Source organism: Molothrus ater, chromosome 6, assembly GCF_012460135.2.
Source record: "Molothrus ater isolate BHLD 08-10-18 breed brown headed cowbird chromosome 6, BPBGC_Mater_1.1, whole genome shotgun sequence".
Classification (NCBI taxonomy): domain Eukaryota; kingdom Metazoa; phylum Chordata; class Aves; order Passeriformes; family Icteridae; genus Molothrus; species Molothrus ater.
In genome coordinates, this window is record NC_050483.2 from 26,216,395 (window position 1) to 26,241,784 (window position 25,390).

General features: G+C 39.6%; 1 protein-coding gene across 1 annotated transcript in view; it reads right to left on the reverse strand.

Moving 5' to 3' along the window:
* Positions 1-909: 909 nt before the first annotated feature.
* Positions 910-25,390, reverse strand: part of LOC118687386 (cytosolic phospholipase A2 epsilon-like) — a 30,827-nt gene continuing 6,346 nt past the window's right edge. The window contains exons 3-20 of the mRNA XM_036384323.1: positions 19,804-19,940; positions 16,452-16,583; positions 15,316-15,356; positions 14,853-14,895; positions 14,039-14,102; positions 13,189-13,352; positions 12,841-12,933; positions 12,284-12,321; positions 11,519-11,654; positions 9,935-10,071; positions 9,268-9,490; positions 8,128-8,242; positions 7,475-7,612; positions 4,326-4,433; positions 3,231-3,422; positions 2,654-2,820; positions 1,331-1,517; positions 910-1,118 (exon numbers count right to left, since the gene is read on the reverse strand). Coding sequence (XP_036240216.1) covers positions 910-1,118; positions 1,331-1,517; positions 2,654-2,820; positions 3,231-3,422; positions 4,326-4,433; positions 7,475-7,612; positions 8,128-8,242; positions 9,268-9,490; positions 9,935-10,071; positions 11,519-11,654; positions 12,284-12,321; positions 12,841-12,933; positions 13,189-13,352; positions 14,039-14,102; positions 14,853-14,895; positions 15,316-15,356; positions 16,452-16,583; positions 19,804-19,940 — 2,324 coding nt within the window. The remainder of the gene's footprint in view (positions 1,119-1,330; positions 1,518-2,653; positions 2,821-3,230; positions 3,423-4,325; positions 4,434-7,474; positions 7,613-8,127; positions 8,243-9,267; positions 9,491-9,934; positions 10,072-11,518; positions 11,655-12,283; positions 12,322-12,840; positions 12,934-13,188; positions 13,353-14,038; positions 14,103-14,852; positions 14,896-15,315; positions 15,357-16,451; positions 16,584-19,803; positions 19,941-25,390) is intronic.

Below are 25,390 nucleotides of genomic sequence, written 5' to 3' on the forward strand. Positions count from 1 at the left end.
TTACCCGTGAATTACCCATGGATATCAGTGTAAAGTACTTAGCTTGCCTTCTGACCACAAAACCTGTCTCTCAGTTTTTGATGTTTTAATTCTCACAGCATCTCATAATAACAAGAAACACTGTGAAAACCGCTGAAATTAACATGATGTGGATACTGAGCTGGATCATCTAAATGCCATGAAAGGTCAATGGAAAGTTGAGCTGTGGATTAAATAGTTATACCTGCACTGGAAGAGCTGATCCTGACTCACATTATGGCTTGAAACAGTAGTTTCCAAGAGATTTTCAAAAACTAAGTACTGCTGGTGTAATAAAACTTTTAAATTTAAAAGTATAGAAAATGTGTATTTTTCATGTGAAGTCCCAGATTATCTATTATGTTTAGCTTGGTGTGTTATTTCTAGCAAAAGTTCCTTGCTGATATTGTAGGAAAGTACAGTTTTCATGTTCTTTGAAATTGTCCACATTTATCACGTATTTTTCTGTTGCACTAGATTTTGAATAAATTAAATATCCATAGCTCATTTGTCTTCACTTCACATACAATTTCTATTAGTATAACAAATTTTGAAAGAATTTGTGCTGCTGCCCCAGATTCATGCATTTCAAAAACTTTTCAATAAATCCAATGTTTTCTGACCTTCAATTTGCTGCATATACATGTATATGCATGAAAAAAAGTTCACCGGCAGTGAAATCCAACATAAATAAAGCACAAGTCTAATCATTATTTTTGTTTGATTGGTTGATCTAAGATCACCATGTGGTAGAGAGGAACCACAGCCTGAGACAAGTCTTTACTTTCCAAAGTCTACTATGCTCATTTGAAGACAACTCTTGATTCTTCTCCAGAGAAGAATAAAAAACCCAAAATCATGCAGATATCTTTCTGAAATTCAGGCGAGTGTTTATTTTTTGTGCTGTCGTTTCTGCTGTATGGCTGAATTCAAAGCCTGGAGGATCAGATGTTGGTTGTTCTGAATGTTGTAGCTGGTCAGTTCTATCAGCTTGTCAAACTCCTCCCCTGTGTAGGTAAAGCTGTTTAAGCAGTAGGGGGAAAAAATGGTGGAAACATCCACATTGCCCTGAGCCATCTCAGCAGGGCTGCGCTCCACACCTGACAAATAAAGAAACATCATCAGTGGGGTAGAGATATGGTTCCACCTCCTACTTTCCAGTCCGGCACAACATTACTCCTTGCTCCCTTGGAATTTGCATTTCTCTCCCATGGGAGGCACAGCAGGGGAGGGAGGAGACCATGCTACACCATGACTCCCATTCCACAGCCAAAGGGCTGCCAGGTGGTGGTAGAGCCATCCCATGGCTTACCAGGCTCTTTGTATTTTCTGAAGGAGTCATTCACCAGCGGAAAAAACACCACAGTTGGTGCCTCTGGGGTCTCTGTATCTTCAAAGATGTAGCACTCCTTTAGATTTTTCTTCTCTTCTTCAGTCATTTGGATTTTGGGAAATGGGATTCCCTGCTTTTGAAAGTATTTGGAGGCTTCTTCCAAAGGCTGAATTCAGACAGAAAAGAAAAAAAAAGTCAGAAGTTCTGCCACACTCTACCACTTTTCCTAATGCATCCATCAAAAGACCTCCACAAAGATTTGGGAACAGGGTTCGCTGTCAGTATTTCTGCTCTCTTACATGAGATATTAAGTACTATTAACAGAACAATTCAATACTCAGCCTCCAACTTGCACTCCTGATTGGTGTTCTACCTTCTCCTCATTAGCTTTATCTCTACAGGATAGGTAAAATGTCCATGACTATGGGAAGGGTGGCCTAGCAGCTTAGGATACAGAAAGATGCCTCTTCTGGAGAAGATCCTGAAACAAGTAGAATGGGCAAGAATCTGAAATAGTACAGTTTTTAAATGCAAAAATCACAATTTTTTTTTTACTTGGCATAAAGTATTTAAAAGCCCCTGCCTTAGATGCCTTAGGATGGTTATGAAAAGTGATGTAAGCAAACAGTGATCTGGGAGGAAAGAGCATCTTAACTAAAAGGTTAATCTTGCAGGTGTGTTAGCAATTTTTGAAAGTAGGATTTTGCTTCCTGAGTCTGGTTGGCATTTATGAAAATTTTAGTCCTTAAGAATTTCTGTCTTATCCATATCTAGTAACAGGAATTATAGACCAGATTATTAGATGGTATCTGAAACAGCAAATGTTGTCAAAGGACAATTCTTTTCCACAATTTTGAACAACAACAAAAACATCCAGTTACTGTTCTAAAAACAACCGGACAAAATATTTCTAATTATACAGCATGTGGGTAACTTTATATGAACATCACAACACAACCATAATGAGTTCATCAGCAGTGGTAACTAGAACTAGATAAACAATGTGAATGAAATCTAGATAGCAAAATGGAGATCACAGGAGCACACAGGTCTAGGAAATAGCATTTAGCTATTAGAGGGTTAATTCAAATAAAATATTTAGAAATCTGATATTACTTCTGTTCTCAGGGGATTTACCAGCATCACTTGCAAGACCTAAGTGTCTCCACAGGGAGCTGTAGACCAAGGATACTTTTCTCCCATAATCAGTTTATTCTACATAAATTATTCTGAATCTTTAGGAATTAGGGAGGGCTAGAAGGCAGCAGTTGTTTATCAAAGAAAAGAGAGTGTTTTTCACACCAAGGTCTGTGATCCAGAAGAATAGTTTAAGTGCAGGACAACATCCACTTTCCTCTCTGGCCTCATGAGTGGTGGGTAGCTAATGTCGATGTATCCCGCTGTGTCTGCCAGGCATATGAACTCTGCTGTTTCTGTCAGCTGGTTGGGGAAATGCTCTAGTACAGTATCTAAAAGGAAATATTTGTTATGATGAGTGATTCACTGAAGAAACAGTACATCTGTTGTTTGACTAATAAGGAAAAATTGGGAAAAATGCCTCTTGGCTATCCATTACATTTACTTTTTCTAAAAGATCCTTAAACACTGCAGATGTTCAGCCTTCACACATGAAAGAAAGACCTGTTCAAGGTAAAAAGAGAGTTCTTTCACTTCTCATGTTGCTATCCTTCCACCCCAGATAAGCAGTAATTTTCTTTCCCTGGAGTCAAGGAAATTCCTGAAGCTGATTTGACTGTATGAAATTTAAACAGTTATCTTGAAATATTCATTTCCGAATGTCCATAATCTGCCTTCTCTTCACTGATGAAAACACCAACCATCTAAGAAGGTAAAAAAAATTATATTCAAGAATGTTTACCTTTCCATCTACAGAAGTTTTTGTTCTGAAGGTATTCATTGTGCAACTGGAATCCCTTCAGGAAGTTGTAGAACTTTGAAACCATCACCCGCTCTGTCAGGATCTGCCGAATGATGCCCATGATGCCACATTCAGGGGTGACCAAGTAAGTCTCCAACTCATGTCTCCTGTCTGATGGAGAAGGCTCTTCTCCTGAAAGACAGAGATGAACAAATTGTTGTTTTGATACAGTTCTTTTCAATACTTAAAATAATAGAGGGCATCTCGTATAGCTAGGGAAAAGGTCCTAATAAGACATTGCAACATACAAAAAAATCAATGTCAAAATAGGAATAACAAGAAAATCAGTCTTCAGTAAAGCCTATTCCATGAGAAACAGAGTGGCAACAAACTTGCTAAAACTGGAAAAAGTGATCCATTCTTTGATAGAACTCACAGATAGATTTCCTGTGTGAAGGTTAGGGTAGATTCAGAATCTGGACCTGTTCCTTTCAAAATAATAAAAATCAGCTTTGCAAGGAAAAAAAGCTGTCAGGAGACTGAGACATCCAAAAAAGAACAAAGAAATAGGGTTGTGCTAAACAGTACCTCATGAGATGGGGAAGAGAGGCAATGACTTTCTATCACATACATTTATTGATTTCTTGAGCTTAGGGCTTTGCAACACTTCCACGGAGAAAGTGATAGAAACCCGTAAACCAAACTCACTAACTGCCTTTAAACACAGGAAGGACAACCAAGGCCTCTTAGAAAAACACAGGCTTATATCAAGATCAAAGAACATTGAAATGGCATTGCATGCAATTGAAGTCTTCAACAACAATGTATAAAAAGCACTAGCTGCTGAGGCAGACAGAGCACAGCACAGAGGTGTTTGTTACAACGTGGAGGTTCACCAAAGGGCCCCTGGCAAAGACAATCTGCTTAAAACCTTCAGTAGTTTTAAATTTGCGTAAATTCAGTATAAGAGAGATTAATGGAAATAATATTGCTATGAATAAATTCAGAGAGGAAACCTAGTTAGATAGAGCTGACAACATGAAGCCTCTGGATTTATGAGGCACCAGCTAAAACAGAAACAGAAACATAACTAACCAGTATCAACAATGCTGTGTTGGGTACACCTCAGTGAGCGCCTCTGTGTAGGATTTGACGAATGCCAGGCATCCAAGAGGTTGTACGAAAAGACATTGCTCCATAGGCCTGTGCAATGGTAGAGAACAGGGAAGCTTCTTCAGAAATATTCTAATGGAAAATATCCCTTTAAAAATAATCTCTCAGCTTTGCAAGGAGTATTGGAAAGCCTCAAGGTTTCCAAATTATCACCAAAACCTATATGAAGCTCTTTTCAGCAATTAGCATTCTGTTGTCTAAAGAGGAGCCTAAATAGTTTAAAACATTGTGTGAGGCTTTCAGCCACTGTAATTCCTTGCCACGTACAAACCAACATTTTCCATCCTATAAGCACCTGTCATAAGTGAGCAAAACCATGCTATTTCCTATAAAATAAGGGTCTGGTCTACAAAATATGTTATATACAAGTGGATAGTCAGTTAAATGTTTGTAAGCTGCTTCTGGACAGTCAAGAATCAAATGTTTAGAGTACAGTCTAGGACAAGTCTGCAGAAAAGTTCTCTAAATAAAAGACATCTTTGCTGTCCCTCTAAAATTTCTCTCTGTACAAAGTCTTTTGAGGGAGACCCTTCTCCTTCTATTTGTTGTTCTCATTCCCATCGTGCTTCTCCCACTTTTGCCATCCCATGTAAAAGAACATCTGAAAGTGTCTTCACAGTGCAGAAATCTCCAGAAGTCTCTTGGATTTTGAAAAGCATCTCTTCCTCCACATCACTGTCACAGGCCCCCAGAAGAACTCTAGCAGAGAAGGCAGGGCTGTGCTTTGCCTTGAAAATCTCTACCAGTGAAAGTTTTGCAAAAGCCATACATTGTACAGGATGCAATAACTTGAGTTGCACAACAAAATAATTATTCATCCCATAAATTATTAAGAGAAATACAATTCCCTTTAAAACATGGCTTGTTTCTAGAGTGAGACAGAAATCCAAGAGCCTTCTTTTTTAAAGGAAGTCCTTGTAAGAATAGACTCACTTAGGAAATATTAGAAATGCATAATCAAGAAATCAGATTGGGGCTCTCTGGATTTACACTTAGTTGTCAAGGAGAGTTCATTTGCACATAATGACTGGCCAGTTTCTGTCAAGACAACCTCATTTCCCGGCAGCTTGAGAAGCTTCTGTCTAACCCTGCTACAAGAAGACATCTCTGGTTTCTCTTGTCTTGGCGTCTTCTCACTCTGTAACTCCTCCTGTTCCCTTACCCCAGGAGTTACACACTGTTCCTGCATAATAACGACTTTCAAACATTGTTGTCTCCTCAGAACTTGTTTATAATTACATGGCAATGTTGCCCTAACCTCTTGCACTGAATTTTCTTTGTACCTATATTGGCTGAAGTAAGGACTGTGATGAGGGATGGTGTCTTTTACTGGGCCATCAGAATTGAAGAGTTCTTATGCACCCCAGCCTTTCTTCTGGAAACATGAGGGTCTTGTATCCCTGTAAGCTCATCCAGTCTTTCCAGCTCTAGCCACTGCTCTTAGAAAAGGCCTTTCCTCCCTGTAAATGACACCTTGCTTTTATTTTTATACTATCAAGCTGTAGCTAATAGCACATTTTAATAGTAACCCAAGAGGGCATTGCATGTGGTATCACTAGATGGCAACATTGCTTTAACTCTCCACCTTATCCTTTATAAAGATACACGGGTGGCTGAGGGATCACGAGGCTCAGGTGCTAAGGCTGAGAACAGAGTTGAGCCCAGACTGGATGTGTTGGGTGTGCTTGCTACCTGGCCACCTCGGGTGTGGGCACACTGCCCCACTGCTATTGAGGAACTGCAATGGAGGCTCAACATGCTCAGAAGAAGGCTCTGTAGCCCCACCTGGCTCTGTGACCTACCTCCTACCTCTAACAGGCCGCAGAGAGTGTTTAATGGAAGAGTGAAAGAAAAAAGGGAAGAATGAAGGGAGTTCTCCAACATACTCTCCAGCATCTCAAGCTCCTGGATTTAGAATTTCTAGTACTGGTAGCTGCCTCTGAACTGCTGGATTTCAGAGCCACCAGTGGTATTTACTATTCATTAATTTCTCCTGCCCTTTTCAGATCTATTCATACTCTTGGATCCTGTGTTTTCTTCTGAGTCTTTTCCCTCAAACAACTCTTTTCTAAACTCATAACATCACTGAAAGCTTTATTAGCTATGCTAATAAAGCTGTAAGATTTAGTGCTTGTATGACTGAGCACAATCTTTTCTTTCTTATGCCCAACTATTGTCTCATGTTCGGAATAATATGATTCTGGACTCCTCCTGCACAATACTGACATTCACAGCTTCTCTGAATACCAAATAAGGAATACCATGTGGTGTTGGTGGTTGTATGGATTATTCACTTTGTAAGTTAGCCATTTTTTACCTGTATCCTTGGTGTCCTGTTGTGTCTTGTGCTTATTTTCGTGCAAAATATCTGTTTAAGAGCAGATGGACCTGTTTGCAGACAGCTTTACCCCAGAGAACCAATGTACAAAGGGGCATAGTAGTAAGCAAAATTAAAACAAAAATTGCATAAAACCTGCAAAACTGTTTTTCATATATTACTGGGTGCTACCCAATTTACTCAATTAGGAATGAAAAATTTCAATTATTTATAATGGTAGCAAAATTACAGAGGATTTAGAATACTATTAAAATTGCAAAAGTATCAGTAGCAGTTCACAAAACTACTCTAAATTGCTGTATTTCATAATAAACTCAGTAACAACACTGCTTTGGCATCTCAGATCATACCATTCATAGACAAATTTGACTTTGGGATTTTGGTTTCAAAGTACAAATGTTTTTCATGTGGAAGTCTGCGGCTGGTTGGTTCAAAATGAACCTAGCCTCTTCAAGCAGCCCTGAAACTTCAGGCATGAGCATCACTATTCAAGACAAGAGCAACAGTGAATAGTGTGGTTTGAAATTTCCTCTCAGTACTTTTAGCTCATCTCCATTGTCTAAGGAACTCAGTCGGAGGGGAGAACTATGGTGTACTATTGGTTTCAGTCCTGCATGATGCAGGGCACTGGTTGTAATATGCAAGGTTTGCATTATATTAAAAATATAATGCACTATATTAAAAATAAAGAACATATTTATGCAATTCAAATTTTTGCAGTAGACCACATCACCTTTCATGAAGCAGATTCGGGACTCAGGAAGCTTCTTCATCAGACGACCCATGAAGAACTCACTGCCAAAATCCTCAGCACGAATGAAGGCACCATATTTTAGGAACCCAACCTCATAAGGGGTGAACTCCACCCATTCTGCAGAGACATGAAACAAACTTTTAAATCATAATCTTATCCCTACTTCCCTGCTAGAAGGGCTATGAAAAGGCAAAAAGGCAGCTGCAGGATCAACCCTGTCTGTGGGGTGACCACAGACTGGCCTTCCTCAGGGTAAAGATTTATCATGCAACTAGTGTCAGCCACTCACTCACTGTAACCTTTTGCAGTGTTCTTCATTCAGAACTTTCCAATGACTCTCTCCAGAGAGAACATAAAGGAAGTTTACACCAAGATGGGTCAGTCTGAGTTACCCCACGTGTGGAGCTAAGGCTTGTAAGTATTTGGCTGTCCTTAAACACCTCCCCAGGATTTCTCCTACCCTGCAGAAAATAAGTTCCCTCCCATAGCCTAGGCATAAAGTCTGGAAATGGAAAAGGAAGTTAAGGAGGAAAAGAAACTGTTTATAAATGCTATGGGTCAGCTATAGAAGAGGTTGAAGTACTGATAATGCAGATAGCTCAAACACCAAATGAGCCCATTTTTGCCATCACCTTTGAACTCTGAAAGGCTGTAATCTTCTTTCATGTTGAGGATCATGTAGATAGGTAGGGGATTTTGACCCTGACTCAATGCCTCTTGCTCATCTGAGAGCTTGTGGTTATTTTTCTGTGAATTGATGAAAAACAAAGAGCAAAATCAAGGGACCTTCTTGGCATAGTTTATGGGCTTCCAAGAGTGCAGAAAAAAAACGTAGCTGTTTCCCTCTTAATTTTGCTATTCTCTCAACTCATTTTGTGTCCAAACATTTTTTTAATCAAGGAGTCATCTAAACATTTACACATCCACACAGGCCTATTTAATTACAGGTAGAGTTGTAGGACACTTGTAGGATACCAGCAGAAAATGACCTGGGGGTGTTGGCTGACAGCAGCTGAACATGATCCAGTGTGTGTCCAGGTGGCCAAGAAGGCCAATGGCATCCTGGCCTGTGTCAGCAATAGTAGTAGTACCAGGGCAGTGATTGTCCCCCTGTACTCAGCACTGGTGAGGCCACACATCACATGTTCTATCCAGTTTTGTGCCCCTCACTATAAGAAAGACATTGAGGTGCTGGAGCATGTCCAGACAAGGACATAGAGCAAAGGCAGTGGAGCTGGGAAAGTGTCTAGAGAAAAAGTCTTACAAGGAGCAGCTGAAGGAGCTGGCACTGTGTATCCTGGAGAAAAGGCTCAGGGGAAACCTTGTCACTCTTTACAACTTCCTGAAAGGAAGTAGTAGATAAGTGGAGATTGGTCTCTTCTTCCAATTAACGAGTGATAAGACAAAAGGAAATGGACTTAAGTTGTGCCCAGAGAGATTTAAAATGATTAGGAAAAATTTCTTCACTGGAAGCTAGTCAGCATTGGAACAGGTTCCCCAAGGAGGTGGTGGAATGACCACCCGTGAAAGTGTTTGAAACTTGTGCAGATGTGGCACCCAGGGACATGGGTTAGTGGTGAACATGATAATGATAGGTTAATGGTTGGACACAGAGGCCTTTCCAACGTTAACAATTCTAAAACCCCTCTGTTAATCAGCAGAAATCATCTGCTGGATAACGCTGGCATGCCCTCAGGCATCTGTCCCTGGAGCTTCATTTTCCATACAATAGTATTCAGCAGCTGTTAGAGAAAACATAGGAAGAACATTACCCCATCATCTAATGCTTTTTCCAGCAGAAGCCCCCAAAAATCAACACTAGAGATCTGGTATCCCTCTTGCTTCCGCAGTTTTAGCTCCTTTGCATAGTATTGCAAGCTCTCCAGGGAAAAGCAGCTTAGCTTGCACTTGGTCATGTGTCTGCGGACTTCACTAATTGGTCTTGATAGATCCTCGTGTGACCAGTCAGCACTCTGATACAAACGTGACAAAGTCCTGGGGAAAAGAAAGGAAGTGCATTATCATATGCAGAGAAACTTTCACTTTTTAGACTTAGATTTATGGTCCACATCAAATGAACTAGCTGAGTTTCTTCTTCTGGGAAAAGCATCTTCTGGGCTTAGTACACTATTGAAAAGACTTTTTGATTTAGAGGAGTTCCCCAATTCACTAGTGAAACTTGAAGACTTGAAAAAAAGCCCCTCCTTGCTAAAAAAGTTTATGCACAAGGCTGTGATTTGCATGCCGGTGACTCAGTAGGAAAGATCCTAGAGCTGAAACAAAGCAGCACCTAGGCCATTCACTGGCTTGGGCGATGTGCTCCTAATACAGCAATAAAAAAAGCTTGAGACTGCCTTTCTTTACAAAAATGAAGAGAATAAATATCTCACAGCAAACTAGAGAGGTGATGAGTGATGTCTTCATCCAGGATCTCCTTACCATGTTGAACCAGATGACCCAGTGATGAATGAAATAGCATCCAAGAGACCCAGCTTTTGAAGACCCAACAGGTTGCCTAACAGAGATGTCAGTGCCCGGGTGCCACCTCCTGTTGTCATCACTGCTACAACTGGTACCTGTTTAATCATCAACACAACAGTGGTAAGCAACACTTTGTTTACCAGCACAAGTGATCAGAGCTAAGTGAAATGTAGCATGCCAGTCCCACAAAAAATTCCAACATTTCACCATTTCCTCAAGCAGGGATGAAAAAAAGAAAACGGTGTATTTTGCAGAGGAAAAAAACAAAACAAAACAGTTTTGAGGATTTTGAACAAAATAATCATTTTTGATTGTAAATTTTTACACACTGGCTTATCAAAGCTTATTTTTTCAAGGCATTTCAATATTAGACTGCATTTTCCTTAGCAAAACATCTTCTCTTGAAAGGTCTATTTTGATAACAAGCAGAGCTTATCCTCTCTCTAAGTCAAGCATAATAGCTAGATTACATTTCATACAAAGTACCTAGAGAATATAATTGCAGTGATGAAACCTAATTGTATGGAAATCTAAATCGTGTTACAGGAAGACAAATTTCTCTAAGAAACCCACTGAGAGAAGAGGAGCCCATTGACATTTTCCACACACATTTCCAGGCAGTTACATCGAAGAAATACTCAACAGTTTCCTGATTCAAATTGAACATTTCAGGTCAAAGCAAAGTATTCTGATTTGGATTTTCCTGACTATAAGGAAACATTCCCTTGCTGGAAAATCTGAAGTACTTCTCCTAAAAATTCTTATACTTAAGAAACTGCCTGGGTTTTCTCACTATTGTGCCAATGAGAAACAATGTAGTAATATGTTCAGTTTGTGAGCAGGGACATAATTTATAATGTCTAAAACCATGCTGTCATATATTACCTAATATGACTTTGGTCCAGCTGTCCTAGACAAAGGAGAAAACACAGGTGAAAAAAATTAACCAGCTCTCAAGTTGCTTCTTCATTTCTCAAGTTCCTGATCACAGACCATGCTCCTTCCCTAAAGCACCACCCATCCTCACGCTAGCATTGACATGAACAAATACAAACCCTAGCTCAGACAAGCAGAATAGAGAAAAAATGCTTAATGTCTTTGTTCTATTTGAGGAACTACAGCTGAAATTATGAGCACCAGAGGAGAGAAGATAAAATAAGACATTTCTCATCAGTGGGTATTATGCATCACTTTAACTGTTAGATTTTCTCCCTCCAAAAATCTGATAAAATACATTATGAGGTCTTGGTGACTGACCGATCAGCTAAAACAGTCAGACTATCCAGGTCTATAATGCACAGATGAAAAAGAAATAGAGAAAAAATTCTGATTTATGGCATTATGTTTTCAGGAAAAATGTGTATCAAGAGGGTTTGATACTGGCTCTTCATCTAAAATAGAAAATGTAGAAAAGCATTCCTCAATGCTTTACATGGTGTAGTGAATGTATCAGGGCTAGTTAAGGAACAATATGCAAAAGGCTATGAGCATAACATTTTCCTGTTACATAGCATGTTACAGTCCCTGGGGTGCTCCCCATACCTCATGATCTTCTAGGTCTTGTTCTAAATGTAGTGCTTTTTTCAGAGCAGAAGCCACAAACTTCTTCCTTTTCAGCAGAAAATTTTTCTCCTCTGTACATAGATCGAACTCTAAGCGAACATCTAAGTTTCTGGACCTGAAGCAAAGTCCAGGGTTAAATAGGGTGTGCACAATCACTTAAAATTAATACCTGGATGCTTGCTTACAAGTTGCAACTTTATTATGAGGCTTAGAAAAGCTGCTACTGTGGCCCCACAAAAGCACATCACAGATGGTATAGATAAGGTAGAGAAAAGGCTGATGAACTGCAATGTAGCAAAATCTGACAGAAAGAAATTTTTCCTTATTTCTACACTGTTTTTCAGTAAGTGTCTAAGATAAATACTGCAATCCATATATGGATAGTATAAACAGTGGAATATTTAGGATTTCTTGCCTCAGGACTGCTAGATTTTATAAATATAAGTACTTTGTATTTTTTACAAGCAAGGAAAGGAAAGATAACTTTTTCTAAATATATAGCTCTACATATGTTGCAACCAGAAAACATTATTCTCCCCATCTAAACTGAACTTCTGTATAGCAGCATAACAGGAAATTTCACCTAGCACAGTTAACCACCTTCTGGACATGGGTAATGAACATAGGTGAATAAGGAAATATAATCATTGACTAAATACTTTCCCTTAGTTACAGAAATAGGCTAGGAGGCAAAAAAGCATATTTTTTTTCACAATCACAAACCCCTAGGATAGAACTGCTTACCAGTCATTTGACTTCACATGTAAATTGATTGTCTCATCCTAGGAAAAAAACCAAAACACAATATAAACACTGGAGATCATTTTACGTTCTTTCTTTACCATCAGCTCTGAAGACCTTCTCTTTTTCAAAAAGCCACATTGAGCCAGAAAGCCATAATAATCAGAAAATCCATCAAAATCTTAAAATTTCTCCAAGTCCACTTTATTTTTTTTATATTGTTTTATACTAAAGATAAAGAGAGCAGTACACAGTAAAAACCAACACCAGCTCTGCCAGTGTGCTCCATCCTGCCTCATCATTTGCATTTGCTCTGATCTGCATTAGTGCCTGAGGTGATCACAGAAATTCCTTTGTCATGTGTTTGGCTGTAATTTTTTTGTTCTGCTAGGTTCATATGAAAATGTACAGGTCCACGGTGTTAGGAATTGTTAGGAAGCTAAGGGCACTAACAGTTACATATCTAAATCCCTACCTTCCTACACTGATCTAATTAACTCATGCCCAGTGATCTTTGGTCTATAGCTTAACATTTATTCTAAGAAGTTGGTATCAATCACCTTTGCTACTGCCACTTTCTCACTGAATGGAAGTGAATCCAGAGGAATAGTGAGCGATGCATGGCAGTCTTTTTTGTCTTCACCTGAAGTACACTGAAAAATAAATAATAATGTAGAGAAATATTTAATGTATAAACTATACAAAAACACTTTTTTCAAATGGGGTCCCTGTCCAGCAGTTTTCAAGTTGACATCTAATATTTGTATATCTTAGGGGTTACAATGCTGTTTCAGAGCTGAAGTTCATGAAAGAACTTCTTTATTAAATATACATACTCTTTGCATTTGCCTCAGTAAGTGTAGAAAACCATGAGTTTACTGTGCTTACTCAAGCTAATGATGACATACCGAGCAGAAATGAGGTTTCTTCTCTGCTAGAGCCATGCACAGCTCTGACAGTCTGTACTTGATGTAATGGAAGTTCAGGGGCTTCAGAGGTTGCCAGAAAGAGCCCAGCGACAGGGTCTGGCTCTTCTCATATGATCCCTTCACTGAAAACAAGAAGTCTTTTTCTGAAAAAAAAATCCAAACATGAAAAATACACAAAGAAGTTAATGACTATGATCCCAGAAATGGAACATTAAATGGTCTTTCAGAACCTTCAACAATGCTTAAAAGCTTCCAAACTCTATTTATCCAGCAAGGGAACAGTACAAGAAGTAAGAGAAGAAAAGCAAACAAGCAAATCAAAAACAAACCACGAAATACCAAAAAGCTTATAAAGCTGCAGTGGATGTTTTAAAAACTCAGATATATAGGCAAATTGGATAAAACCTAAGTTGGAATAGAAATATGTATTTTCTTCTACTTTACAGCATTTATAAGATTCGTTCCTTTAATTTCAAATTCCAGTTTTTATAGTTAGTTAGCACAGACTGTGACTGTTGGATCTGTGAACCTGCATATACACTCCTAACTATCCAGTTCTTGTGCTCAAATTGTAAGAACAAAGTATAAAAATCACCAGATAAGAAAATGACAAAACAAACAACAAACAACCAAAAAACCCAATACACACAGACAAAAATCCAAACAAAAAAAACCCCAAACAAACTAAACAAACTAAAACCAAAAAATAATTGAAAGAAAAAAAAAAACAACAAAAACAAACAAACAAAAGCCCCCAAAGCAACCAACCAACCAAGATAAGTCAGTTAACCTAAAATAAGGGGGTTTTGCTTCTAGTTTGAAGTCTAACCTGAAGGTTCTTTTTTTGTCCGTTTGCTGTCCACTAGGACTTCCAAGCAGGAAATTTCACGAGACTGTAGCAGGGATAAAAAAATGAGAGATTAAAGTATATAAAACATGCCAAATCTGGGTCACTTCATTGCTATCTCTCTTTGGTCACCTGAGTCCCTGGGGTCTGGAAAACAGTCCACCCTCTCTTTGTTAGGCTGATATGAGTAAGACTTTGTCCCTCTGAAAATATGACGGGTTTCAACTGAAAGAAAAATTGGTGTGGTGGTTTTGGACAGGACTGGGAAGAGAAAGGAAATAACAGGGGGGCAAATGGGAGTGTGCTGAGACCTCCTGAGAGTAAACTGATGGGTTGGCCAAATCACAGGGATGTCCTTGCTTCCCTGCTTTGGTGAAGCTGGACAGTCAAGTGCTACCTCCTCTAAGTACTGAGTTAAGGGCAGCTGAGAGAGCAACTTCCATATCATCCTGTGGAAGTGGGGAGAACAGGATGGCCATAAGGGAGTCACAAAAGAAGTTTCCCAAAGGAATGAGAGTAGCACTGAGTCAGTGAAAGACCACTTCAGGCATTGTCAATAGGCTTGATATCAGCCTGTGGTGGTGAACAGGTCTCTGAGTATCCCAAATGAGTGTGCACATTCTTTCCTAACACATCCTCCCACAGGGAGCAGCACAACAGGATGGCTACCTGTGTTTGACCCCCATCTCCCTCCCCTTCAGCCCTGCCTGCAGTGAGGTGTTGGGGCACCTGCCAGATTCACCATTCCTATCACTATTATGAAAACAAAGACAGAACAGCAATAGTTTAAAATTACCACTAATACACCATTAGTCACAAGCTTTTCAGGAGGGACTGGACTGAAAGAGAAAAAAAAATGCATCAGAAGTAGTAACACCTAAATACATCCTTAAATGAACATCAAGGAATGATACCTTCTTGAAGTTTGTCTTGCCCAGCATGATCTCAAACATGTCACTGATTTTTAATTTAGGGACACATCTGAAAGGTGGTTTTCCCTTTTTTAAAACCATAATGGTAAAGAATAGTTGTAATAAGTATGATGACTGCAATTCTTATTATCCTCCCTCATTCAGCGAGTAATAGGATAAATTAATAATTAGGATGATTCTTGGTAGATAAGGAATACAGAGTTTTAGCCAATATGCAACTAACTTCATCAACACCAGCCATGCTGAGTATTTTAAACTTTATTATACTAAATGCTACCATATGTTTTACTGCTTCCAAAGGGGCATTTCCCTGTGGATGTTACTCACATGCTCTCTGATGTAAACTCAACCTCTAGCATCTCCTGCGTCTGCAAAAAAAAAATTTATTATAAGCATCTGAATTCATTTTCTTTCTCATTAGTTATGGCTGTCAATTATTATTCTGGCTCCTGAAAGAGTTCTTCAATCAAATCAAATTTCCTTCCTGATCCAGGATAGGGTGTGAGGAGTGAAAGTATTTGAGTTAGAGTGATTTTGAAAGTGTTCTCCCTCCCTTTGTTAACCAACAGTCCTCAGGCCAAACTGCCCTATTCTTTTTGGTGGTGAGGCAGAGTAGAAGGGCAGACAGTTCTGCAGCAGTAACTGTTGGCTTAAAACTGTCCAAAGGCCTGGCTTTTAACCTCTGTGTAATGTTATCTGAAGAGGGATACTGCTGAATAGAAGAGGGCATTTGCAATTCTTCTGATCAAAAGGACTCCTATAACACGGACAACACATTGACCAGTGCCCGGAGAAGTTAAGGCAGAATGCCTGCCAAAATCACTGTGCAGCTGAATACCTATATGTACCGTATAAGAAAAGTCAGTGAAATAGCAAATCTATGGAAGTATCTAAATTGAATACCCACATCCCATGTTGAAGTCATCATGTAAGTGTTCAGGCACACTGAAACAATGAAATTGCTTGAGCAACTGGCCATCAGCTGGTTTTAGCACTTCAGTATGGACCTTTGGATTTTCAGGTATATTCAAAAGAATAACAGGGCAAGGAATCAGTTTTTAAGTGATACTGCATCATCTATGCCAGAGTATGCCCAAACTCACAAGTGCTTGTGCCAGGAAAAGAAATTCTAACAAAGAAACTTTGTGCAATGGTGATGAAGTTTTGTATTTCCAACAAAACTCGTTTGAGCAACAGAGTCCAGAAAGAGGGGAAAAAAAGGCAACTCTGGTGTCAGAAAAAAACATCTGCTAAGTGGTTTGATGAGCTAGCAAAAGCCTTCGGGATCATGCCCTTGTCTACTTTGCTGATTGAGGTTTGGAAGGTTCTTCACAGGGTATATGAAGTGCATACCTAGAGGCAACAAACTCTCCTATCTACAGTTGCTTTAAAAGAACTTATTCATGACGTAATATCAAAAAATTATATTTTCTTCCTGTGACCAAGGCAGTTTTATCACTCACCTTGGGATTTAGCTGAAATGTCAAGTGAACTCTTTCTCCAAGCTGGATTTTAGCAACATCAAAGAGAACAGTGAAGAGGAGGTCATCTTTAGTGACTGCATTTTCATCATAGACTTTAATCTCAAGAACATTCTGTGAACAGAGGTTCATAATTAGGATCCTTTGTTGAGACCTTACAGAGACACAAAATGATGCTGATGTGCTCAGTGTGTTAAGGAAAACAGGGAAAGCATGGGGAGAAGCGAGAGAGCATAAAGAACCTTTGCATCCACACAGAGATGAAGAAAGATATTCTGAACCTAACAGAGAGTCAGGTTTGTTGTTTAGTTTTCCTGCAGAGTAATTTAAACAACAAAAGCTAGTAGAATCACTGAATATTGAAAACCATGTTTGGCCTCCAATTTGGTTTGAGGTCACCATTTTTTCCTGATTTGTAGGAAACCAGCTAGTTGTCAGGACTTTGTTGTTATTGGTAGATTAAAATCCTTGGATATAAGCAGCAAATAAAATACATTAAGAATGTATTATATAATTACTTCATGGTTGCATAATTTTATCCTGTAAATTATTAAACAGATCACATGCAGATAATTACCATGGAATCTACAGAAAGCAATATGCTTCTGTTAAATTGCACAAATACCACTGTATAAATCTCCTCCTCTCCCTGCTCTGTCACCGGCCTGTTTGGATGCAGAGGAGAGGGTAACAGCCCCTCCTGTGCCTGATTAGTAGCTCAACATGGGCTGGTTCAGAGATGCCTCCCAGGTGCTGAGCCTTAACTCAGTGGGGCAATAATTCAGGCCTCCGTCAATATATTCAGCAACTCATTTTCATGCAAATTACAGGGAGCGCTTATCTCAGATTCTTACTTATGCATCAGATTTAACTTGCTAAGAGGCTTGATGTTTATTAAAGACACACAATTGGGTTCATGGTCTCACACACAAACACATGGATAAAAGAGAGTGAGCATGTGAACTTTGTTGTCTTAGAAGTTCATCATTTATCTCAGAATGGTCCATACCTAACTGTAATAAGTGATTGACTAGACAAATAACACCGCAAGAAACCACCAAGGGAGAGATGGCAAATAACCTTGAGTTTGCAATTTACTGTCAGAAGACAGAAATGCTGTTGACCTTTAAGGCCACCTATATAAAAGTATTGCACTGAGGTCAGCCCTGTCTAATAGAACACTTGCTAATAGAAACATACTGTCAAGAGGCAGAGACAAGCAGCCACAGCACCTTGGTTTATAGGCCAGCCATAAATAGCCTATAAAGGATTATGGAAAGTGATGGAGAGGATATGCCTAAAAGCAATAGTCTGCAGTTAATAGAAAGCAGGCTTGCACTGAAAACCAGATCAGTTTTCCTAGCTGTGATACTGCAATGGGATATCCTTATCTGGCTTAAATGCCTGACTTATTTTCTGAATGACCAACTGATTTGCAGTCCCAGCTACTCCCAGCTGGCCAGGAGAGGCATGCACAGGGTGCTGGCTGGCCAAGGGAGATCTCTAGCCATGCCCCTAGCATGCTGTATGGGAAGCAGCCAGGGGTGTCTGGGCAGTTCACTGTTTCTAATTCTCCTGACAGAGAATATGAGGGCATCATCACTGGGAGCCAGGTAATGAACAGAGACAGCCCTTGGCAGGCTGCGTGCCACCAGCTCTAAGGGTCACCCTCCTGGAGCTGTGGGAATTGTGCCTTTAGCACAAGCCTGGGAAACCCTTTCTAGCCAACTGTTTGTCAGACACTCATCAAAACACTGCTGGTCCTGGGAAAAACCAGCACAAACATGCCCAAACCATGCCCCGTCTCTTTTCTTCCACAGTGACAGTATTATATGGTTTTACTGAGCTCTGGCTACCATAATTTAGGAAGATGAATACCTCAGCAAAACACAAGACAGGAAAGAAGAAAATAACTGGATCAGCAAACTGGTCTGCTCAGAGGATAATGAGCACAGGAATTGCAGCATGTACAGAGAAACCTGCAAGAGCCTTATCTTAACTGCTAAGCTTTGGTTGTCTCAGATCCCCAGGATACATTTTTGCAGCCTACGCTCAAGCCACAGCCTCCACCACCATGCTGCTGTTGCCACACACTGAAAACTACTCCAGCTAATGCCACATGTGTTGTCTCCTGCTGCAAATTTACTGAAATTAAACATAAGGTCTTCCCAAGCACTACTTCTGAAGAACTAGTTCAAGCAGCTTCCATGGCCAAGGTATTTTTTTAGCTGTTCTGTGTGGTATTGCAGTTTTGAAAAATCTTTCAGGAAGAGCAGGTGCTCCTGTGCAAGAGTTGCAGATCAGTGGGCGTTTGTTCCCATGCTGCAATGTTTGTCCCTTGCCTTTCACCTCCCTAAAAACCCTGCAGGGCTTCATGCAATTGTGCCTCACTGGAATTTTGAAAGAAGCTGGAATTTTTTTAAGTTTACAGGGAAAGCACTGGCTGTAGGCCACAGATGGGCAGACGTGAAAGGTGAAAGTTACCAAACAGGGCCAGTACCACCTAACTGTGGAAGAAAGCCTGAGAACATGCATCATGGGCAACTTCTGCAGTCAAAGGCTAGAGGGATTGTTCACTGGAGATCCTGTGGTGTAGGAACACATTGAGCTATTCCAAATGTTCCTTTGGAGGATTTTATCAATTCTTGAGAGAGCCAAGGGACTGGCCTGCTGATTTGCCTCTTTAGAGAGTCCTGATCTGGTCCCAGCACTAGGAAATGAACAGTGCAAACTGTAAAGCAGAGATTGATTGCCCCTGGTGTGAAACAAGCTTGGTTTGCTTAGCCTACCACTGATCTTTGTGGACTCCTAGACACTGATGTTGATGCTGCCTTTTGGAGGGAAAAGACAGTGGGACTTGCAAATCTTCTTAAGCTTCAATATTTATCATTATGATAAAAGTTCATCAAGCTCTCTTTTGCAAACTTCAACGGTTGGTTTGTGACTTTTTTTTTTATTTCTGGTCATTACAAAGGAATAATAAAAAAGTACTGCCCTGTGATGCTTTCACTACCTAGCTCATACATATCTTTTACACTATTCAATTTACTCTGAAATTTTCACATTTATTAGTGAAAAGACATGATTAAAAACAGAAAAGAAAAAGTGAAAAGTGATAGAACACCATAGGAATGATTATGAAGTATCTTGGTTAATTTTTACATATCAGAAAATTAAATTTAATTTTGCTGCTACATTTTATTCCAAATCCCCCTACCAGCATCCTTGTAGTCCTTCACACATATTTATTTCTGGTTTTATTTTGCTGTACATATTGATCACACTATGATATCTCTGCCCCAAAAGAAAAAAAAAAATGCACTCTGCATCTTACCTTTACTTGGCTCTGGATCCTGAAGCAAAATGTTTCATTCCACACTGGATCTTTGCAGTTCTTAATGGTTTTGGTCCGGACAATCTCCGGGGAAGAAGTGGGCAAGGAAAGGCTTATGTAGCAATCAGTTTGGCTAACTGTATTTGAAAAGGTATGTTCTAACTAACAAATTACTACAAATATCTTAAAGCATAGCTTTATAGCACTGCATGTATACAGCAAATTGCAAAAAGGAGGTGTTTCAATAATTTTTCTGACAGCTTTTTATTCAAAACCATTCAAGACTATTTGTTACCACCTGCAAGTGGGAGCTCAGGTCATGAATGGCGATTTAAAGAAACTGCTGCAATACATGCAACTGGCAAGAAAAGAGCAAACAGAGCTAGTTTGACATAACAAACCCATTATTGATATGTGCCCTGTTGGTTGTCAATGAAGAGATTTCTGTGATGGAGAAGAAAATTGCCTACACATTTTAAGAGAACCTTTTTTCAAGAGCAAAATACTTTCTTAACCACCTTTCCCATCTGGTCTGTTGCCCCCACATATCTGTAATCCAGTCCATGTAATGAGCTGTCTCACCCAACAGGTGATCACATACCTTCACCATGAAAAACAATATGCAAAAATAGCAGTGAGCTTTTATCTTACTGTGATTTAAACTCTGAGGCCTGATAGAGAAGAAAATTCTAATTTCTGACAAAGGTGGTAATGTCACAGAAGGTTGCACAGTGAGCTACAAATATGGCATTGAATCTTAATACCCAGCAGTTGCTTTGGGTTTGTTTTGTCTCCAGACCTGTCTGGGTGGGCACAGAATCATAGAATGGCCTGGGTTGGATGGGATATTAAAGACCACCTAGTTCCAGCCCCCCTGCTGTGGGAAGGGGCACCTCCCACTAGACCAGGCTGCCCAGAGTGCTGGGCACTGCTACATGGTGTGAATGAATTGTCTCCTGCGGTTGCCAGAGTTCTCAGGTGAGAGGTGAGTTGGGTACTCAGGTATCTGTGCAACTAACGTCCCCTTTGTGTGTCAGTCTGATATATGTGGAGAATTTGGTGGTGGTTAGGAATGCCTTTGATACCGCTAAGGAGATAATTGATTTTTAGCAGGGAGCAATGCAGGGCATTTGCTTCTAAGAGTGTAAAACAGTTGCCTTGTGAACCTATGGTAACTACATTTTGGACCAGATCCCAAATACACAATGTTAAATGTAAGTGCAGGTGATGAGATTTAGCACTGAGATGCTTTTGCATACACTTTTAGCCCTGGAGAAGAACATGTGGATGCTTGCTCAGTGTCTTCCATGTTGTACTCTCTTCCACTCTTTTCCTCTCTCCACTATAAAATGCTTTAACTCTCACCAGCTATTAAACATACACAAATTGAAGAGGATTGAGTTAGGCAGCCTGGCATATGAGAAAAAACTGAAAGACTTGAGTTTGCTAATTAAACAGCAACAAAAATGTTGTCAAATAATCAGTTCTGTAATGTCCAAATAATTGATACAAAGAGGATAATGATCTGTGTCTGTGTGAACAGAGGCAAAAATTAGAATACTGCTCCAGCTCTTAGAGGATTAACTCTAGCAAGAGAGATTTTATTAATTTTTTAGGTAACTCACTTCAGACTGTTCTAGTACTCAGACATGTATGAAACTGTGACAGACAAGCTAAATTTCATCCTGCTTCAAGAGATGAGGACCAGCCCAGGTGAACCTGTAAGGTGTCATATAGAAATGCTGCCATGTAATTTCCATGTTTTTGCTGGAAGGCAGAAAACAGGATAATCATGTCAGGGCAATTATAGTCCACGGAAAACAGCTAAGCCATTTCCCTGCCAGGGTAGACTACCAGGGAAAGAAGCAATAGGACAACTTTATATGGTACACCAGCCCAAGGGATCAATTACCAGATAGCTGGGTGCTGTCTCCAAAACAACTTCAAACCTCCTTCTTTGACACATATGGAATAAGACTGTAAGTTCCTTGGAAGAGTTGCCCTCTTTTCATTCTAAAAAGGTACACTGTCTGAGGAACAAGGCCTAAATCCATACATAGAGTCTCCAGGTACCATCACAATACAATCATCAAAATGAAACAACACAAAAAGCAACACAACATAATGCAGAGAAGCCCATGCACAGCTTAACTACAAATCATGCATTTCTGTAGGCATTCCCTTTTCAGACTTTTTAAAAGTATTGCCACTCTTTCACTGTTCCCACCCTCAGATAATCAGCCAGTAAGACCGAAAATGTTGTGTATTTTTGGAAAAGAGGTATTACCAAACAGTCAGTTTTTCTTTGTTCCGCCTGAGACCATCTTAAGGTGATAATGTGGTGCAATCTCAGCTCTATCGCTAGCTAAGATTTTTAAGAAGGTTCTTTCATTTCCTTTTAAAAATAAACTAGCCAAAACTAAGTCTTGGTCAGACATCAATGCAGATACAGAGGGTAGTTAGAGCATCTAAAGAAACCATTTTCAGAAGAAAACATCATAGAAACAGATTTGGAAACAGGCTGCAAGCACAAATGCTATGGATTTCAAAGAAAACACGAGTGGGAACAAAATCAATACCAGAAAGAGCTGAACCACCAAATCAACATTCACAAATTTTCTTTCTTCAGAAAGTGTTCACAAGAATTGTGTTCACTCAATAAGGGAATAGAAACAAAATTGTTTTAAAAGTTTAGCTAATACTTTTTGTTTCCTTAAGCATCATTATTTTGACTCAGAAATGCCTCTGACAAGGCATTCTTGGTCAAGATTGATCCTAAACAAGTAAGAAAAGATGAGCACTTTTGTCAGGAAAATATTGAGGACTACTGTCAATTTAACTACAGAATATGATGCAACCAATAGCACCAAAATTTGGGAGTGAATCTTACTTTTAACCTTCACTGGCTACTTACTGCAGCAATACTTTATTGTCTCCTGCTGAGGGTACAGTCATAGAAAGTGCCCAAGAGAGGAGCTATATTCCCATGGGGACATTCTCATGTATCTTCTCAACAGTGCAAACAATCACAGCCATATCAAATCTAGCCTCTCTACTTTGCATTGGCCTCCCACATAATAGCAAATCACATCTGGGTTCTTGGTCCTTATCTACAAGGTAATCAGTGTCTTCCATTCAGCAAAAAGGTTGCCCAGAGCTCCAGAGAGCATCACTGATGAAGGACCTCAAGCTCTGAGAATCTTGCCTATGGGCAGGGCTTTCCCTGGCACTACTCCAGGTGTTCAAAACCTCCACAGTGACCAAGATGTACCACAGGCCTTATTGCATTGTGCCTTTATTGTACCAGTCACCTCAGCAGTGTTCATCTATGTCCATTGGTAAGGAGGCTAAGAGAGAGACATGCATAAAACAAAATGTGTCTCTGCTCAGAGGGCAGAGAAAGAATGAATCCCTAATGACAGATATCAGTCACACTGCATAATACATAAATGGATGAACAGCAGATGCTGCTGTTTTTGATGAAATGGGAACAACCAAGACAGGTACTGAGGTGGAAAAAATCTATTGGGATTCAATGAACAAAAATGTATTTTTCATAATAAAATATCAAACTTGAGAAGCTGTACATTTGCCCTGTGTTCTTGTTCCAGCCAGAGCAGGGTTAATTTTTGCAGTAGCCAAGAGGGGGTATGGCCAGGACCCAGAGATTATTGCCCAGAGATGGGGGAAGGGAGTCTATTCATTAATATAGTCGCTGTTACTGCTTCCTTTCTTATATTATTGCTGTTTCCAGTAAATTGTTCTTATCTCAACCCATAATCTTTACCTTTCTTGGACTCCAAGTCTCTTCTCCAGCCCACCCAGCAGGAGAAGCAAGTGGCACTTTGTAGGAAGAGTCTTAGTGGGAGCACTAAATTGGGAAGTACATTTCTAAACCACAACAGCCCATCCATCAAACAAATACCCCAAAAAATCCTGAAGCAATTCCTATAATGAGTAAACCTTTATTATCAATCTTCTGTTATTTATGAATTATCTGTTATAATAATTGAATAATTTAATTATCAATATCTGTTTCTTATGAAGTCTTTGAATGTCCAAATAGGAAGTAATAGTACTGTCAACACAGGTTTATTGATATTCAGTTTGTGGTTAACGTTTAGTGCCAAGCTAAGTATACTTTGGTCCTAGACTCAACACACAACTGTGCAACAGTAAGCAGGATATAGAGTAAAATATGGTCCTTATCAAGGCTGATCAAAAATTCCAAGGTATAATAATTTCAAAGAAGATGTGGGAGACTGTAAGTATGGGAAAAGGCAATGCTCAGCTCATTTTCTTAAATGGTGAGAAGGTGTTACTCAGCTCAGCCCAAGGAAATGTGTAAACAGAAATCCTATTCAGGAATCAAAGAACACACTTCGTAATTATCTGTTTTCTGAGTGCAAACTAGAAAGGTACTTCCTGAGCAGAGTCTGCCACTGCCTTTTAACTCTGAAAGCCAAATGGCAGAGGAAGAATGAAGGATCTTGAATCACCATATGGACCTGTGACCTCTCAAAGCACCGTGTGGTTCTGCATTGCTGCCATCACCACCTACTCATTCCAGCCTCTCTTCTCCACCTAAGCTTCTGCTTCTCCCTTGTTCATTTCCATTGCCTCCACCCTTTTCAAACCTGTTTTAAAACTGGTTTTGACATTTTAAAATATTTTTAAATATTTTGAAAGCTGTTTCAACCACTCTTTAACTAGAAGCCCCCCCTAAACAAGATGATAATGAAGCCTACTAGGACCACAGTACCATCACAGTCCTTAAAGTTCATACCTCTTCAAGGAAGGACAGGAGATGCAATGCCACCTGCACTGGTACAGTATTAGAGCACAGTAGCTGATCTCACCTTTCCTTTTGAGACAGAGATGAGCATACCATTTACCTAAGGTTCTTTACTTTCACCAGTGTCTCAGTCAGTAAATCAGTTCAACTTCCTAATGGCTCTATGAGGCTTCTGGTGTCCTTGCTGAAGCCCTGGCTCTGAGTTTCTTTGAGAAACTCTTCTGCTTTAAGACTACACTAAGAATCTAAAGGAAGATATGAAGGAGCATCACACACAATACCTTTGATCACCAGAACAGTTTTCTGTTCTTGCACACAGAAACACACAGAAGCCAGCATGGCTGTAAGAAGATGCATGTACACCTACATACAACCCATTGATACCTAGCAGAAGAGATGCAATTATTTCCACAGCTGTAAGGAGATGTGCAGAGCAAGTAAGGATCTCCTTGATTATAAATAGCACTGTCCTTTTTAGTGGCAGCTTGTGCTGCTATCAAGGCACAGAGAAGACTTTTTGTCTCCACACTATTTACCATAAATACAATACAGTAAAATTGTATATAGTACAATATACACTACATTCCATCATGGCCACCAAAGACTTGAAAAAAAGGAAAGAAAAAGGAATTAATCTTCTAGATTAGAGAATACAAAACAGGTAACCTGAGGGAAACTAGGTTTATATATGTGTTTATTAACAATGAACTCAGCAAGAGCATGAGCAGGCTTGGGTCACATGAGTTGATGAAACCAAAAAGAAGACTGAATAGAAAGGAACAGAAAAAAATG